At 47.1% G+C, this 16928-nt stretch overlaps 1 protein-coding gene across 3 annotated transcripts in view; it reads right to left on the reverse strand.

Moving 5' to 3' along the window:
- LOC133131221 (sorting nexin-25-like) overlaps positions 1-16928 on the reverse strand; it is a 29273-nt gene that overhangs the window by 2868 nt on the left and 9477 nt on the right. The window contains exons 3-17 of one of the 3 annotated variants that reach the window (XM_061246473.1): positions 16336-16552; positions 13194-13366; positions 11749-11935; positions 9310-9380; positions 8075-8265; positions 6817-6948; positions 5762-6037; positions 5234-5398; positions 4840-4971; positions 4128-4268; positions 3714-3827; positions 3355-3516; positions 2932-3049; positions 1502-1568; positions 895-1076 (exon numbers count right to left, since the gene is read on the reverse strand). In XM_061246473.1, the coding sequence (XP_061102457.1) occupies positions 895-1076; positions 1502-1568; positions 2932-3049; positions 3355-3516; positions 3714-3827; positions 4128-4268; positions 4840-4971; positions 5234-5398; positions 5762-6037; positions 6817-6948; positions 8075-8265; positions 9310-9380; positions 11749-11935; positions 13194-13366; positions 16336-16552 (2328 nt within the window). The other 2 variants (XM_061246474.1, XR_009708993.1) reach the window with 2 other exon arrangements.

Genomic DNA, 16928 nt, shown 5'->3' on the forward strand with positions numbered 1-16928 from the left:
CGTTACCATCTCCAGCTGGGACGTCCCGCTATGCTGCCCATTATCATTCAAAACCCTCTCCATCCAAACAGCCTTCATTAACACAGGGGGGCAGTGACAGCACAGACATCGGCAGAAACAGATGGGGATGGGGGCTGCCTTTCATCTTTGGCTGCTGGCAGTGCTCCCAATAGACAGCCATAGCTTTCAGGACTCACCTACAGTCACATACAGCCGAGGTGGCTGGTGTAATACTCTGCTGCCATCATAAGGGCAGTCATAAAAGCACAGCAGGCAGCATCACCTTTCCTGACTGCGGCTGTAAGTTTGGTCATTTTTTATCTTTGTCATCTAATTAGACAGTTATGTTGTTTTGAGTGTGTGTTTCTTCCAGCTAGCCACTTCAGTTGGCCTTCTTTATGTTTCATGCTGAGCCTCTGAGCAACCAGCAGAGGGAGCCATCCTTCCTCTGTAGACACGCACATTAGACAGCAGCACCTCAGCAGAGCTGCATCAAAGCGCGCACCTTTGGGTCCTGGAGCAGGAACTCACTAAAGGGAGCGTTAGCAGAGCTGGGGGCCGGGGCGCTGAAGGGCTTCTCTCTCTCTCACAGGTCACACACTCACTTATTTGCACGGTGCATTAGCAACACTGCCAGCTTTCGTTACACAGGGAGGGAGGGAGGGAGGGAGAGAGAGAGAGTGAGAAAGAGAAAGAGAGAGAGAGAAAGACAGAGCAGGAGGGAGAGAGAATGGGAAAGGGGGAGGGAGAGAGAATGGGAGAGGGGGGGGGGACTGAGAGACAGAGACTGACATAGAGGCAGAGAGAGACTGACAGAGCCAGACAGACATATAGAGACAAAGAGTGAGACAGAGATAGAGAGAAAGAAACAGACGGGGAGTGGAGAGCTGGTACCGGGGATGTTGTCCAGCAGTTTCAGCTGGGCCCTCTCCTTGGTCTCCCTGCGCTCGGCGTCAGACCGAGCCTTGTTGTGGGGCGCCAGCTTGCCGTTGGGCCAGAAGGTGTCCCTGAACACATTGATGTAGTACACCAGCATGGGCTCGCTGAAGATCCAGTGTACTGTGTCCCGAATCTGTCTGCAAAAGAGGTCAGCATCACTGAGATCTGCACAGCATCGCCACTCTCTGCTGCATAAACAAACACAGACTCAGACACACACCCACACACATGCACCATTCTGCGAACCATCCCCCCAAACAGCCCCTTTTAAAATGGAAGCAGCATTAACCACAACGCGACCTGGAGCTTTTCCGCACACACATGCACACATTGGCAGTGAAACAATCCCACCATTTTGGATCACTTGAGCAAACCAACAAACATCTCTGCACTAAAAAGCTGCTCAAAGTTGCACCATCCTATGAACATTTAGCGATAGATTTAACCATGACTTCAGGGTCCTCTGTGGCCAGAATGGGTATGACATCACCTCACACATGCTCTGACCAGAACAGCATGACCCCAGAGAGCGCCCCATATTACCACATACAGCAGGGCTTACTTGTTTATGGTCCTTCCGAACGTGACTTGAACAAGCGCGATCAGCGTCTTCCGCACCCACTTGAACACTGTGGCACAAACACAAAGCAAAGGAGACAGCTGAGGACTGAACCACCAAAACACCCTGCCCTCTCCACAGCACACCACACATTCCCTGTACACTGCACATCAAAGCACACTAACAAGCACATGTGTGCGTGTGTGTATGTGTGTGTGTGCGTGCATGTGAATGAGTGTGCGTGTGTGTGGGTAGCACTTCAGCTACTTCCGAAATGAACACTAAGTTGACCAGTGACCAGAGTGGCTTAAAAAGGCCAAGCTTCACTCTAATACTTTAGATCACATAAAAGCACATTAATGTGATCTAAAGTATTGTATTTTACTGGTGCTAGTTTTACAGAAAATAGGAATAAATCACAAAGATTGTACACAAGCTTGGAATCCTTTCAGTCTTCTTCATTTCATATTGGCTGAAATGTATTTAAAAATATGAAAGAATAAAAAATGTATTAAATGCATACATTTTCAAAACGTGCAACACAGCAGCACACTGTTCCAGCTCAATGCTGTAACTTAACCAGTCACCCCCTTCCTGCCCCGGGTGTCTGTCTGAATGCTCCACCCATAGGCACAGAGCAGCAGCTGTCAAATCACATAAGCAGCAATATTACTTTCACAGAGAGTGCAGACTGCTTGTGTCTCTATGCCCAAGGATTGGGCAGTATGTGCTTGCTGTACTATACAGCTATAAAATTCACCCTGGATAGATGCATGTTGAAGATGCTGAACACACACAGACTCACTGAGCACTTTATTAGATAGACCTGTACACCAGCTTGTAAATGCCAATATTTAATCAGCCAATCATGTGGCAGCAACTAAATGCATAAAAGCATTCGAACATGGTCAAGTGGTTCAGTTGTTGTTCAGACCAAATGTCAGAATAGGGAAGACATGTGATCTAAGTGACTTTGACTGTGGAATGATTGTTGGTGCCAGACAGGGTGGTTTGAGTATCTCAGAAACTGCTGATTTTCACACACAACAGTCTTGGAGAAGGGGGCGAAAAACAAACAACATCCAGTGAGCAGCAGTTCTGCGGGCAAACTTGTTGTTAATGACACAGGTCAGAGCAGATGGGTCAGACTGGTCAAAACTGACAGAAAGGTGACCGTAACACAAATAACCACACATTACAACAGTGGTATGCAGAAGAGCATCTCTGAATAAACAACGAGTCAAACCTCTAAGCGGATAGGCTACAGCAGCAGAAGAAAATTGTCTAATAAATACCTAATACAGTGCTCAGTGAGTGTACAAACACATGTACACACACACACACACACACACACACACACACACACACACACACGTCTGAACACGTATGCACAGACACTCAAACACAGTAAGGTGTGTGTGGAGAGTACTCACTGCCCCGGAGTTCAAAGATCTCTCCGATCAGCATGAAGCAGGGCTCAGCCAAAGACTCCTTCTTTCCATCAGGCTCATCCCCATAATCAGACAGGTCACTGTCATCCTCAGCGTCCTCCTGTCCCAGTAACACAGAGACTCAGTGTGTGTGTGTGTGTGGGCGTGCGTGTGGGCGTGCGTGTGTGTGTGGGCGTGCGTGGGCGCGTGTGGGCGTGTGCGGGCGTGTGTGTGTGTGTGTGTGTGTGTGGGCGCGTGCGGGCGTGTGTGTGTGTGTGTGTGTGTGTGTGTGTGTGTGTGTGTGTGTGTGTGTGTGTGTGTGTGTGTGTGTGTGTGTGTGTGTGTGTGTGTGTGTGTGTGTGTGAGAGTGCGTGTGTGTGTGTGTGTGTATGTGAGTGCGTATGTGAGTACGTATGGGCCTTTCACCTCCTGGTGGGAGAAGAAGTCCCCCGGCAGTCTCTCCAGGAAGGAGGCCAGGGAGAAGGACGACTTCTTCTGGATGTCAATGACCTTGAGGTGCTCGGGGGAGGGGCTGAGGAAGGCGTACAGGGCCTCGCTCTGGCACAGACGCTCGTCCGTCAGCATTCTCTGTGCAGGGTGGAAACGAACCATAACAACCGCGCTCGCTGCCAACTTCAGACAGATAAACCTGATGGACCAGCAACCGAATGAATATTTCACACATTACATGAAGGCATGGAGGAGGTAGGAAGCAAGACCAGCAGGCCTGAAACCTGTTGGCCAAGCCTGGCTCTGAACTTTGTGTTCTTCTGAACCTTTCTTACCTGTAGGAATGTACTGAGCTGGTTTTTGGATTTTTCCAGGAATTTTTGGTCTATGGATTTGAAGGGCAGTTTACTGACTGAGGGTAGCTGAATCTTTTTGAGAGAAGGAAAACACTGCAGAAAGAGAAAGATAAAGAGAAAGAAAGAATGAGGATATAACCAGTCACATAACTTCTCCCCTTCATGCGTTTCCTTCATTTTCATGAATGATAAAAATACCTGACAGCCTGAGACCACATTATGACTCGCTCCATCTCCATGGCAACACAGCATTGTTAAGGTGATGACTAGACCACGGCGACTTTTGAAAGGCCAGTGGTGGCAGCACTGATTGGGGCACAGAGAATGGGTCGGCCCTCGAGGGCACAGAGAGTAAAACAGGGGGCCGCGTGGGACGGGACCAGAGGCGGGTACCTCCGTCAGCTTCCTGTACAGAGCCTGGAACTCGCTCAGCTTCCTGGTGACGACCCAGCGGTTGATTATGGATTCGTCGGCGTCCAGGAGGCTGACGGACACGGAGTAGCACGGCATCTGTTCCCCGTTCTCCTCTACAGCCTGGGAGACACAGGGAACACAGTCACTCAAATAAGAGAAACAGTCACACTGAAATCTGAGGAACGGCCACATTGAAATCTGAGGATCAGTCACATTGAAATCTGAGAATCATTCACATTGAAATCTGTGTCCCTCTGTCCCATTGCCTTGGGGACTGCTGTTTTATATTAAAGCTGTGGGATTTGGGATTTGGGGGGGTGGCGATCCTGAGAGCACTCCTCCTGACACTTTTCAAATGGCCAAAAAGCCCCACTCTGTCCCACCCACCCTTACAAGGTGGCAGAGGGGTTCCAGTAAAGTAGTGTTGAACTGACGTTCTTTGTGGCTGGATTGAGCAGAATATACAGCAGGATCCTGATGTTGTCGACAAGGGAAGGCTGCCGTCCTGGCATGTGTATGAAATGCGCTTGGAGATTATGCGCTCTGTACACCTTCCTCCATTACACCCTGTGTCTATTCATGAGCCACTGCCCCGAGACACTGAAACACAGGCCTGTCCCGACACTGTCGCACTCCCACTGCTGATGCTGACTAGCGGGACCTGAACTCCAGCATGGGTGATCTGCCTCACCTCTCCGCTGCTGACAACGGCCCTCCACAGGCCCAGGTTCTCACACCACCAGTCAGTCCTGCAGATGTGCTGCTGGAGGTCACTGTGCTCCTTCTCCATGGTCCCAATCTCCTCCTTCAGCTTGGACACGATCTGTGGAAAGAGCAGTGTTCAGGGCCTGAACGGTCTACCACCTCCAGTCTGGAAACTATCACCTCTGTCAACCAGAGAGACTGGAGCCTACCACATCCCAACAACCAGATAGTCTGGAGCCTACAAGACACTGCAAGCGGTCACAAACGGTCTTCAAACCCCCCCCCCCACAGTCTAAAACTGTCAGATGCAGGCATCTACACAGCACTAGAGCAGTCTAGTTTATATAAAGCTACACCAGTTTTCAGTATTTTCCCCATACCTTTTTGTCGGGCTTGGGCGCGTTCTGAATGGAGCCCAGGGCTTGGCGCTTGTACTCCAGCTTGTCGTGGAGCTGGTGCAGCTTGCTGGTGGCGTAGCTGGCCTGCACGTTGAGGCAGTGGCTGCCCTCGTCCAGGGCCTCCTCTCCGCTCTCAATGGCCGGGCCCTGAGACAGAGAAGCTTCAGCTCATAAACCTGCAAACTTTGCATTCGGCACACAATCTTGATAACTTTACATTTGGTGGAAGAGATACACTTCGTCCCAAACTCGTGCCTGGACTGCAACCTTTTTTTTTTTTTTTTGTTCACCTCCACAAGGCTCTCCCATTTAAAGAATACAGTTATAATACAGCAAAGACAAAAGCACAAAACAATCAGAGGAAAAGCATCACACCCTTGACCAAATCCATACATTTCAATGGACTGGCTCCATTTTGTTGGGAGAAAATAAAATGGCAAATGGCAAAATTTCAAGGAGCACTCAAGTCATACACAACTGGCGTGTGCACTTTGTGTCCACCCGGCTCACCATCTTGTCCTTGTCCTCCCCGCTGGTCTTGGCGTTGCCGCGCTGCTCCTCCCTCTTCACGAGTCTCTCGTACAGGTCGCTCACCAGGAAGGAGGGGTAGTAGCGCTCCTCCATGGTCTCATACACGTCGCCCTGGATCTTGTGGAACACGTCCGTTCCCTTGTTCCCCACCAGGGTCTGCTGGATCTCCTTGTACAGGGCCTTCTCAACTGGGATCTCCCGGCTCTCCACAAAGAAGTTCTGGTAGATCTCCCCCACCAACTGGGGGACTTCATTCTGCGGACAAAGAGAACCATCAAGGGGGAACACTTCTGTCAACAAGCATTCAAAAGGTGTGTGGCACCATCTGGTCCTACACAATTTCCACTTTCAATCTAACGGTTTTATTTTTTAGAAAGATTGCCTTCAAATGTGCTGATTCAAATGTAGGCAAGTTCAATCCCTGGCAACAGCAGTACTACCAGCCTTGGGGGGCAAGAATTAAGTACCACTGACTTCAGCAGAAGTAAAAAATACAAGAAAAACCCTATACACTACTCTTTAATTCTGCCAATTATTGAACTATATACACACACAGTTTAGATCCTCCGGTCTTATCAGGTCAGGTATTCCAGCAGAAACAACCCCACTTTAATCAACTGAAAGAGCCAAGCCACTGAAGACCATTAGTGCTTCAGCAGGGGCAGTGGCCTTGACTGCAGGACATGGTGGAAATGAGGACGGTATGGGGCAGTGGGGAGGTATGAGTGCTCAATGTGGCCCGGCCCCTCACATAAGCCTTTTTATCCCTTTGTGAAGGCTCCGCGGGCCCTTGAGCCTGTGTAAATGTCAGCGCGGCATAATGAACTCAACTGCACTGAGAGCTCAGCAATCACATTGCCTCCAATGGATTAACAGCCTCCGAGGTAGAAAGGGGCGAAGGGAGCCATGTTTATCATCAGGGTCGCCAGCCAATCACAGCATAGCTGTGGGGGAGGTGACCAATAGGCAGCCTCCAGCATGTTGTTGCCTTTAATCTTCGGTTTCCCTGCAGGGTGGCTGGTGGAGGAACGTACCTTATTGGCGGTCTTCAGCGTCTCCACCAGCTCCCAGAAGCTGATGAGGGCCCTCTTGTCCACCCTCTCCATGTAGGCTCTGAAGTGGCCCCGGTAGGCAGAGTTGGACATGATCTCCTCAAACTGGAGGATCTGAGGAGACCACACATGATTTAAAGGGTGGTTTGACTAAGAACATTAATACAACGGCATATAATTCATGCCAATAGAGCAGCTTCTACTCTGTCCGCATATCAAACACATGAGTTTCCCATGGACATAATGAACAATGCCAATTATTATTGAAGATGTCATGCACGTGTCATGTTTGCTGGCCAGAGAATTAGAATGTAATCAGGAGGTTGGCGGTTCAGCTAATGTACCCTTGAACAAGCCCTTCCAAATTAAATGCTTCAATAATTGTCTAGCTAAGACAAACAGGCATCATGTAAAATGAAAATTTGGACCTCACAATAACCAAACATGAACAAACAGATGAGAAATATGACCACCGAATGACCGCTGAAAATGTTGCCTTCAGCAATAATCCGTCTGAGCAGAGTCAACAACCCCAGTCTCAGAAACCTTTCTTCTAGGGTTGCACTTACTGAAGCCTGTCTGCCTTGTTTCACTCCTGGCTTTTCCAGTTTTATTTTGCTTTTCTTTTTTCATTAACAGACAGCAAAGTCTATAAATAGGCCCTTTGTGAAGGCAATGTCTGCTGGTCTCAGTCCAAATAAATTAACAAGAAGGTTCATTATTCATCTCAGCTCCTCATACAATAAGCCCAACAGCCTGAGGGATGTTCTGTCACAGGCTTATGTGGGGTTTTTTTAGCAGAGAAAAGATTTACAGTAACCTGAAGCAGATGAAACTCATGCAACTTGCAAACTCAGATGCCACATCCCAAAGATTCTTGGTTATTCACACTATACTCTGAAATATTCCAACTAAACTTATTTTAATCTTAAAATAACATCAAGGTGCATTTTAATAAGCCCAAACTGTTAGTATTTGAGTAGCACACACTACTTGCCTATATGATTGACACAAACTTACACTCCAGTCCCCTATGGTCTGTGTGGGGATGTTTTTCCCTAGCAGGTTAAAAACCCTGTTTTAGTGGAGTGCTGCAGAGAGCACTAACCTCTAAACTAAACTAGCGCTGAATGTAAAGCACTTTCAGCAACATTTCACGTATGAAAGGTGCGATCTAAACAAAGCGTATTATTGTATTATTAACCCTCAGGGCCTGTCGAGGCTCTTTACTCCCTCTCACCTTCTGGCTCTGGGGCCCGTCCACCTCGTCGCCCACCCCCTCCTCCTGCTGCTCGTAGTCGGGGCCGCCCAGGAGCCGGATCCTCTTCTCGCACTGCTTCTTGGCCACGGTCAGCTGGTTGATGTAGCGCTTCATGTTGCGCGCGCGGAGCAGGTCGGCTTTCATGGCCGCCGTCTCTTTCCCTTTGCCGTCTGCCATCGAGGAGGGGGCAGAGAACGGCTTTATTACTTCATTACTGTTCTTATTTATCCTTTCTTTTGCTGGGTTAATTTCAATTAAAAATCTTGTTTTCAAGAGTGACCTGGTCCAGGCACCAGCATGCCCAGCTACCACAAAATGTACTGGCTACATGGCAGCAACATTTTGAGAATGTTTTAGCCGGAAGTCAGTTACACAAAGATACAGAGAAGAAACATTTGTCAAAGTATAGCCAAATTAGTTAAAATCATGATGATAAATATGGCACATGGCACTGAAGGCACTGATCGTGTTTTGGAACCAAAAAAAACTAAAGTGAACTTGCTGCAAATAGAAATGTTTAAATGCCAATCTGTTCGATGAGTTGCTTTCATCTTGTTTTTTTTACTTCACACTGATTAAAATTCAGCCATGATAAGCTCCACAGAAGCTTTAATAAAAACATAAATATCCCGGTGGTTAAATTGGAATAAGAAATGTTTCTCTTTTGAATTAAACTGAATCTTTTTTGTAAGTCTGATTGGATGGCCTTTTATACAGAGCCGTACGAGTCCCAGATAACACACACAACAACACCCCAGCTTAATGAAAGATTCTCATTATCATTCATACTGTGTAAGAAATGCCACCAGCCCACTTACCTCAGGAGAAACGCAAGAGCATCCCTATTCATTTGTGACATTTCATTTAATTGAATATGTAATTTCAAATACTGTCAAAGAGCAACAGTGGTAATATGAACCAGTCAGTCCATTTAGCAGTGCTGGGCATATCTCATTCTGATAATATCCCAGCGCTATGACCTCGTTAAAATGTCGATTTACTGAGATTTACTGGACCAATCAGCCGTGTAGCCGATACACAGGCACTCAAACCTGAATCCTGATTTTGAGGGAACTGGGTGATGAAAACAACATCAGAGTAAAGCCTACACATTGTATTATCAGAGCCGGATCCCAGTCTGAACAAAATGGTGTCTTTATCTGAGAAGAGTTGTGCTCTGTCAGTGTGTGTGTGTGTGTGTGTGTGTGTGTTACCTTTCTGCTTCTTCAACTGAGGTAGGCTGCTGATGGTGGTTGCCTGGATGATCTCCACGACAATCTGGTATCTGTGGAGATGAAGGAGAATCAGGAACACCTACAGTACCTACAAACACACTGAGCTACACGCCATACCTGGAGTCAAACACACTGAGCTACACGCCATACCTGGAGTCAAACACACTGAGCTACACATGCCATACCTGGAGTCAAACACACTGAGCCACAAACGCCATGCCTGGAGTCGAACACACTGAGCTACAAACGCCATACCTGGAATCAAACACACTGAGCTACAAACGCCATACCTGGAATCAAACACACTCAGCTACACAACCCATACCTGGAGTCAAACACACACAGCTACACAACCCATACCTGGAGTCAAACACACTGAGCTACACAACCCATACCTGGAGTCAAACACACTGAGCTACACGCCATACCTGGAGTCAAACACACTGAGCTACACGCCATACCTGGAGTCAAACACACTGAGCTACACATGCCATACCTGGAGTCAAACACACTGAGCTACACAACCCATACCTGGAGTCAAACACACTCAGCTACACACGCCATACCTGGAGTCAAACACATTTAGCTACACAACCCATACCTGGAGTCAAACACACTCAGCTACACAACCCATACCAGGAGTCAAACACACTCAGCTACACAACCCATACCAGGAGTCAAACACACTCAGCTACATAACCCATACCTGGAGTCAAACACACTCAGCTACACAACCCATACCTGGAATCAAACACACTCAGCTACACAACCCATACCTGGAGTCAAACACACTGAGCTACACAACCCATACCTGGAGTCAAACACAGACAGCTACACAACCCATACCTGGAGTCAAACACAGTCAGCTACACACGGCATACCTGGAGTCAAACACACTCAGCTACACACCCCATACCAGGAGTCAAACACACTCAGCTACATGACACATGATTCCCCACATTAATATTCAATTATGGGATTTATCTCAGTTATTTTAAATGTTTGCAGGACTCAGTAGTGACTACGTTCACATGCATTTCTATTGAAACCAAGAAGGCTTTTTTAAAAGACAGACTTAATCGCCTCCAGACTACAGCTGTTCTAGTGATGGGCAGTGGTGCTAATATCACGTTGATATTAATCAAGTTCCTGCTCACGTGCACTGCACAAAACAGTGAGGGTCACCAAAAAATTCCACACTGTTGAAATGTGAGCACATTTTCACTCTTACACTTGCAGGCCCTCAGTCAACCCATCATACTGATAGAGCAGAGGACCAAAAGGGTTCATTCTCTGACAGCAGGCTGCTGCCGAGAATGCTGGGTAACCCTCCCACCTCAATAAGCTGCTCTAATAAATGAAAAACAAAGCACTGAAAAAGGCTAAAGATTCCCTGCATCTCTCGTCACCTCAGTGCCTGATCACATGTGAGATTTATAGCACAGTGGAAAACCACTGATGCCTTTATCTGTGAGGTGAGAAAAGGCTGGGTTTATTTTGAAACAAACATATCCACAGGTTCAATCATCTTCAAATATTATCTTCCCTGCTGAAATTAATTTGGGTGTACATGCAAGTACTTACCAGTTCAACTCCTAAGAGATTCATATTTTGTACTTGGCAAATAAACTAAATTTCTTTCCCAAGTAAATTTTTTTGCGGCTTAGTCAATTTCTTAAGGAGAAGTTATATATAAGGGTAATACATTAAATAACAGTACTGTCACATCAAAGACCACCCACATCAACTCTTTCATTTGCCTGCAGGCAATCCAGGCTGTAGGAGTCCAACCTTACCCTGTCTGCCAGAACTACTGACAGACACCAGGTGGCGCTGTAGCATTTGTCTTACTGATGGACATTGAAGGTTCACCAGTAGTAAAGTGAACTGGAAACAGATACCGCACTTTGAGAATACATATGACATTCAACCTCATTTTACCAACAGGGTACAGTGTGTGTACTCTTCACATTCTCTATGGTTTTCTTCAAATGCTAGAGCAAACGCAGATGAAGCTGTCGCTGATGAGCAATGCCGTTTCACAGTTCTTGTATCACTGAGCTTCTAAGTTCAATTGTTTCAATGATGGAAGAAAGCATGAAAAGAATTGTCAACATGGATCTGTGGAGTATACTTCCTGGTCTCAATGCATTTTGTCTACAACATCTGGAAAGTTAAGTTCAAGTTTGCAAAACTGGGTTCCTCTGAGAAACAGGTTTTCGCCCACCTTGAGTTACTGACACACAGTATCACCATAGAATGTTCTGCTTTGAATTGCCACGACCAACGGGAGGCCTTCTCACAGTGGGTTGTGATTTACCAGAAGTAGTAAACGGCCATTGGTTTATAAAACATCCCTGGACACTGGGAGTCCCGTGGGACTGAGAGGTTGTGAGTCCAGCAGGTTTGTGTTCTCACCTCAGCTGCTTGAGGAACTCCACGTCGGAGCTGCCGCTGATGAGCTTGATGAACTCCTCGTAGGACGGGGCGTAGGTGTAGGCCTTTTTGTGGTGCTCGCTCACCTGCTCCCGGTGCTCCAGCTGGGCCAGCAGCATGCGGTTGATGTAGTCTGGGTCGCTCAGCACTTCCACCATCGGCTTCAGCACTGCAGACACACAGCACACTGTGAGAGAGGAGCTCTAAACACAGTATTACTGATAACATTACCAGCTCTAAACACAAGAGCATTACTGATAATTTGGACCTCCATTTAGACAGTAATTACACCAAAGATCGAAATGGCTGTAAATCGAGGGGAAAATGAGTCTGAGTTGTGTCCCACTGTTAGGGTTGCTGGTGCTGACTCATATGCCGCACTGCTCCTCCTGTGATCTCTTCACAGATAATCTCTGAAGATTGAGAATTTCATAAATGAGATTATGGCGGCACGGATGGTGCAGTGGGTAGCACTGCCGCCTCACAGCAAGGAGGTCCTGGGTTCGAATCCCCGTCAGCCGGGGCCTCTCTGTGCGGAGTTTGCATGTTCTCCCCGTGTTTGCGTGGGTTTCCTCCGGGTACTCTGGTTTCCTCCCACAGTCCAAAGACATGCAGGTTAGGCTGATTGGAGAGAAATTGCCCGTAGGTATGAGTGTGTGAGTGAATGGTGTGTGTGCCCTGTGATGGACTGGTGACCCGTCCAGGGTGTATTCCTGCCTTTCGCCCAATGTATGCTGGGATAGGCTCCAGCCCCCCTGCAACCCTGTTCAGGATAAGCGGGTTCAGATAATGGATGGATGGATAAATGAGATTATGCTTTGGGCTGCTGGAGCAATCTAGACCCGCCGGGCAGATCAATTCCTGGGGGAGCCCTTCCTGCCGGCTAGCCGGCCCAGACACCTCCGAGGACCAGCCTGAGGAGTTATGATCCCAGGTCCTGGTGAGGACAGAGGGGCTCTGTCTCCCCTGCTGCACAGGGGCGAGGCTCTCTGCCAGCATCTCATCAAAACCATTATCAGATCACATTAGCCAAACAAATCGCCATCGCAAGAGGTAAGAGCAGAAAGATTTCAGATCCAATTCCCAGACAGAAAGCACATTATCCAGTTATCACCATAGTACTCATGTAGCACAATTCCGATAAACCTGAATATTCTGTTTTTCTGTAGCTGGTAGTAGGCAGTAGTCTTTTGATGGATCTGTACAAGAGGGTAAACGAGAACATGGGATAGTCTCATTCATTACGGCAGGGCGGTCCAGCCTCATCCTGGAGAGCCTCAGTACATACTGGGGCTTGTTCCACAAAGCAGGATTACCCAGGGTTATCCAGATAAATGCAGAGTAAAACCAAGAACTCTTTTGCATTCAGTCCATGCTGGTCTGGGCTTTACTCAGTGCAGTTGAAGCTGTGTGTGGAGGGCGCGCACCTTTGGTGGCGAAGACCTCGGCCAGCACCACGCGCAGGCTGTAGGACTGGGTGTCGCGCGCGGGCAGCAGACACAGCAGCAGCAGGCGGGCGCAGGAGCGCAGGAAGCGCAGCTCCTCCTCCGGGCTGCGCAGGCACGGGTGCAGGGGGAAGGGCCTGGGCTGCTCCTCGTGCCTGAGAGAGAGCACAGCACAGCGGGGGCGTTAGTCAAGCGAGAGGCTGGTCTGAGGCCTAGGGAGGGAGATTTGTATAGAGAGAAAGTGAAGTGGTAGAGAAGTTGGGGTTTTTTTTTCGTGCTCTTTAGAATGAGGAAGTTTCCCCTGACTCAAGCATAATTCCTGGGAGTACAATGTTTATTTAAACCCCAAAGATTATGAGAAACCACAACCGCACAACAATCCACATCTGTTTTCCAGTTAATTCCTACCCCTTTAAAAATACAGGCCTCATATTAAACTATTTTTTTTACATTTGCTGAATACTGAAAAGTGTAAAAAAAACAACTGTCATGTGTGTGAGGCGTGCACAGGATCCTATGAGAATGGAAAAGCCTCATATTAGTTTACGTGGAGGAATGCACAATGTAATAAAGTAGGGCTCTGGGCTAAGTGCGCTTCACCTGAATTAGTCCAGTAACAGGGGAGATGGAAACGGCTTACAGAGTGCAGAAGTAGAAACCTGGTCTCTACAGTAAAACTGCATTATCCAGGCTGAAAGTCTCACCTCCATACATACAGACTACTTATCACTCTGTTACATACTGTTGTTGGATATTCCCTGAGGCCCTTTGTTCCCGGATACAGGGCGAGCTACTGATCCATGCCTACAGCGTTATGACATTTCTGAATAAATAAAGAGTTGTTTTAATAAACCAGTGCAATACCCATCAGGCTAAACTATAGCCTAACTGCTACAATGTTAGCTAATATGCCTGTGATCACTAACTGTGCCTTTTTGGGTTAGCGTTTCAGCCCGTCCCACGCACTAGCACGCAGGCTGGCGGGGGCGGGCGCTCCTCTGACGCCCAGCAGCTGGTGACCCAGCGGCCGGACGCACGGCGGGCACGCCAGGGGAGACTGTCACATCGGAGAAGTGAATGCAGCGGAAACCTGAGGAAAACTGGCCCACATACCGGAAACCCTGCTCCTGCTGGCTTCACACCAGCTGCATCCCGCTTCTCTGGGGTCTAAATATAAACATTCTAATTTTACATATTTTAATAAGAATTATGATATGATAATGTAGCTACTGTTAGAAATCACACATAAATGTGCATTTCATATTTATGCTAATGATTTTTTATGACGTTTCTGCACATAATTTTACACATGATTATTACTACAAAATAGGCATAGTAGCAAAGCAAATTGGTAGGGGGAGGTTCTGACAGAAGGGAGTTCTGGAAAGAATGAGTGTTAAACGCTTTCTGAAATGCTGCAGGTGGTTGCAGATTCATTTCCTGTCTGGTTCTATCTGTTCAGGTTTGTGGGCATGAGACCTTCGTGGTGTGAAATTAAATCACATAATGTAGTTTACAGAAGCAATGTGGGGGAAATTTTTATCTGGTTTTGGTCTCTTGGCTTGCTGGTCTTACAGTCTGCATTAGTCAGAAATGCAATAAAGGAAGCAGTGCCAGATGGGAGTTTATTCCCAGTGAAATAAATGCTTAAAAACTAATTCTGCTAACTGACGCATTAACAGATCAGCCCCTAACACTAATTTTTTGTTCATACAACCAGCAACACTTGGGAGGGGTACAGAAATATTCACAAGCCTGACAACAAAACAACCAACAAAAACAGAATAGTAACATGAGACCAATTTGAAAAATCAACAAAACAACAAATCAACATGATATCAACTGAAAACAAAATGCATAATGGTAATCATAAGGCATAATCAACACAGAAATTATATGTACTACAGCATAATACAGAATGCAGCTCAGCAACAAAACACAATGCCACAGCATCACACACCACAAATCAGTGCAACAATTGCCAGCAACCCACACAATATATCCATGTGCCGAGAAGCTGCATCACTTCTGTAACATGCCATTAATCGTTTCCGTACCATTTTACATAACAGGACATCCAAAACTCCATCCCTCCATCAGCACAACTCAAGAAACAACACTTTAAACTGTGCTACTTCACAAGCATTAATCAGGACACAAACATCCGTACCACTGTGTATCAAGGTGATATCTGTGATACCTTCTATACATACAACATTGCTCCATTAATCTGGCTCAAATCCAGCTCCAGTGAGCTAAACTCGAATGATCATTAAATCATTGTCCATTTCCGCCCCTGTACCCAATGGAATATGAGACAGTGGCAAACAGGTTTCCTGTTTGAAACCCTAGCCGCTCGAATAAGTGGTGTTTAATGGCAAAGCAGACTAGCTGAAGTGATATTCTGAGCGATAATCACACACAGACTTGTGTACGAGTGGATGCATGCGCACATTCAGACTGCATTGATCTTCATGTCACTACATCAGGCAGAACAGCAGAGAACCTTGCGTTAGCCTTAAATCACAAAGCAGACGGTACGGTTTCCAGGATTTACCAGCTTTGCAGCTGCTATCAGTTCAGAAGGCTAATCAATTGAACTTGTAACCTACAAAAATTCAGTAAGCAACATTTGCCAAGTAAGCAATGCCTTTTAGTCAGAGAAGAACATCTGACAAGTTTTATTGCGCCTATTAAATAGAGACAGAAAAATCGATCGGACAGTATTTGGAATTGTTTCATGAGTTCCTGCTGAACGTCTATAAAGGGATGGATAGTTACAAGGTTATTACCTCAGCATGGACACATACAAGTTCTACCTTAAGGGTAAGCTGCCATTCATAAAAGTCAGGTCTGTAAATACTCTTGAACAATGGACTGTCAATCATTCAATGGGAGAGTATTCAACCTTTACTCCTGGACTGATGGCCATGTTTAATCATCATCAGGCCTGGTGCAGACAGAAGGTCCCTCTGGACTGAGCTCAGGCTGCACTGGCCTCCGCTTCTCACAAATGGCACCTCCTCACTTGCTAAACCCCGCCCATGCTTCACATCCCACCGCCCCTTTACCTCACTCTCTCCACCCCCTCCAGGCCTGCAGCCCCTGCCCTTAGGCCCCTGACCTGGTGTTGGCAGCCTTCAGGTCACAGAAGTGGCTGTGCAGGGCCTTGACGATGTCGTTGCAGACCACGGTCACCATGTCCACGTCGGCCAGCCGGCTCCGCAGCTGCCGTGCCGTTTCCCAGAAGTCTTCAGACAGCAGCTGGTACAGCTGCCCTTCATCCCGGCTCAGTGCTACGTACCAGGAGAGGATGTAGTCCCTGTAGCTGTAGTCAAACACTGAAACAGAGGGAAGAGAGGATGTAGTCAAACACTGAGACAGAGAGAAGAAGATGTAGTCAAACACTGAGACAGAGGGAAGAGAGGATGTAGTCAAACACTGAGACAGAGGGAAGAGAGGATGTAGTCAAACACTGAAACAGAGGAAAGAGAGGCTGTAGTCAAACACTGAAACAGAGGAAAGAAAGGATGTAGTCAAACACTGAAACAGAGGGAAGAGAGGATGTAGTCAAACACTGAGACAGAGAGAAGAGAGGATGTAGTCCCTGTAGCTATAGTCAAACACTGAGACAGAGAGGAGAGGATGTAGTCAAACACTGACACAGCGAGAAGAGAGGCTGTAGTCAAACACTGAGACAGAGAGAAGAGAGGCTGT

Source organism: Conger conger, chromosome 6 (genome assembly GCF_963514075.1).
Source record: "Conger conger chromosome 6, fConCon1.1, whole genome shotgun sequence".
NCBI classification, from domain to species: domain Eukaryota; kingdom Metazoa; phylum Chordata; class Actinopteri; order Anguilliformes; family Congridae; genus Conger; species Conger conger.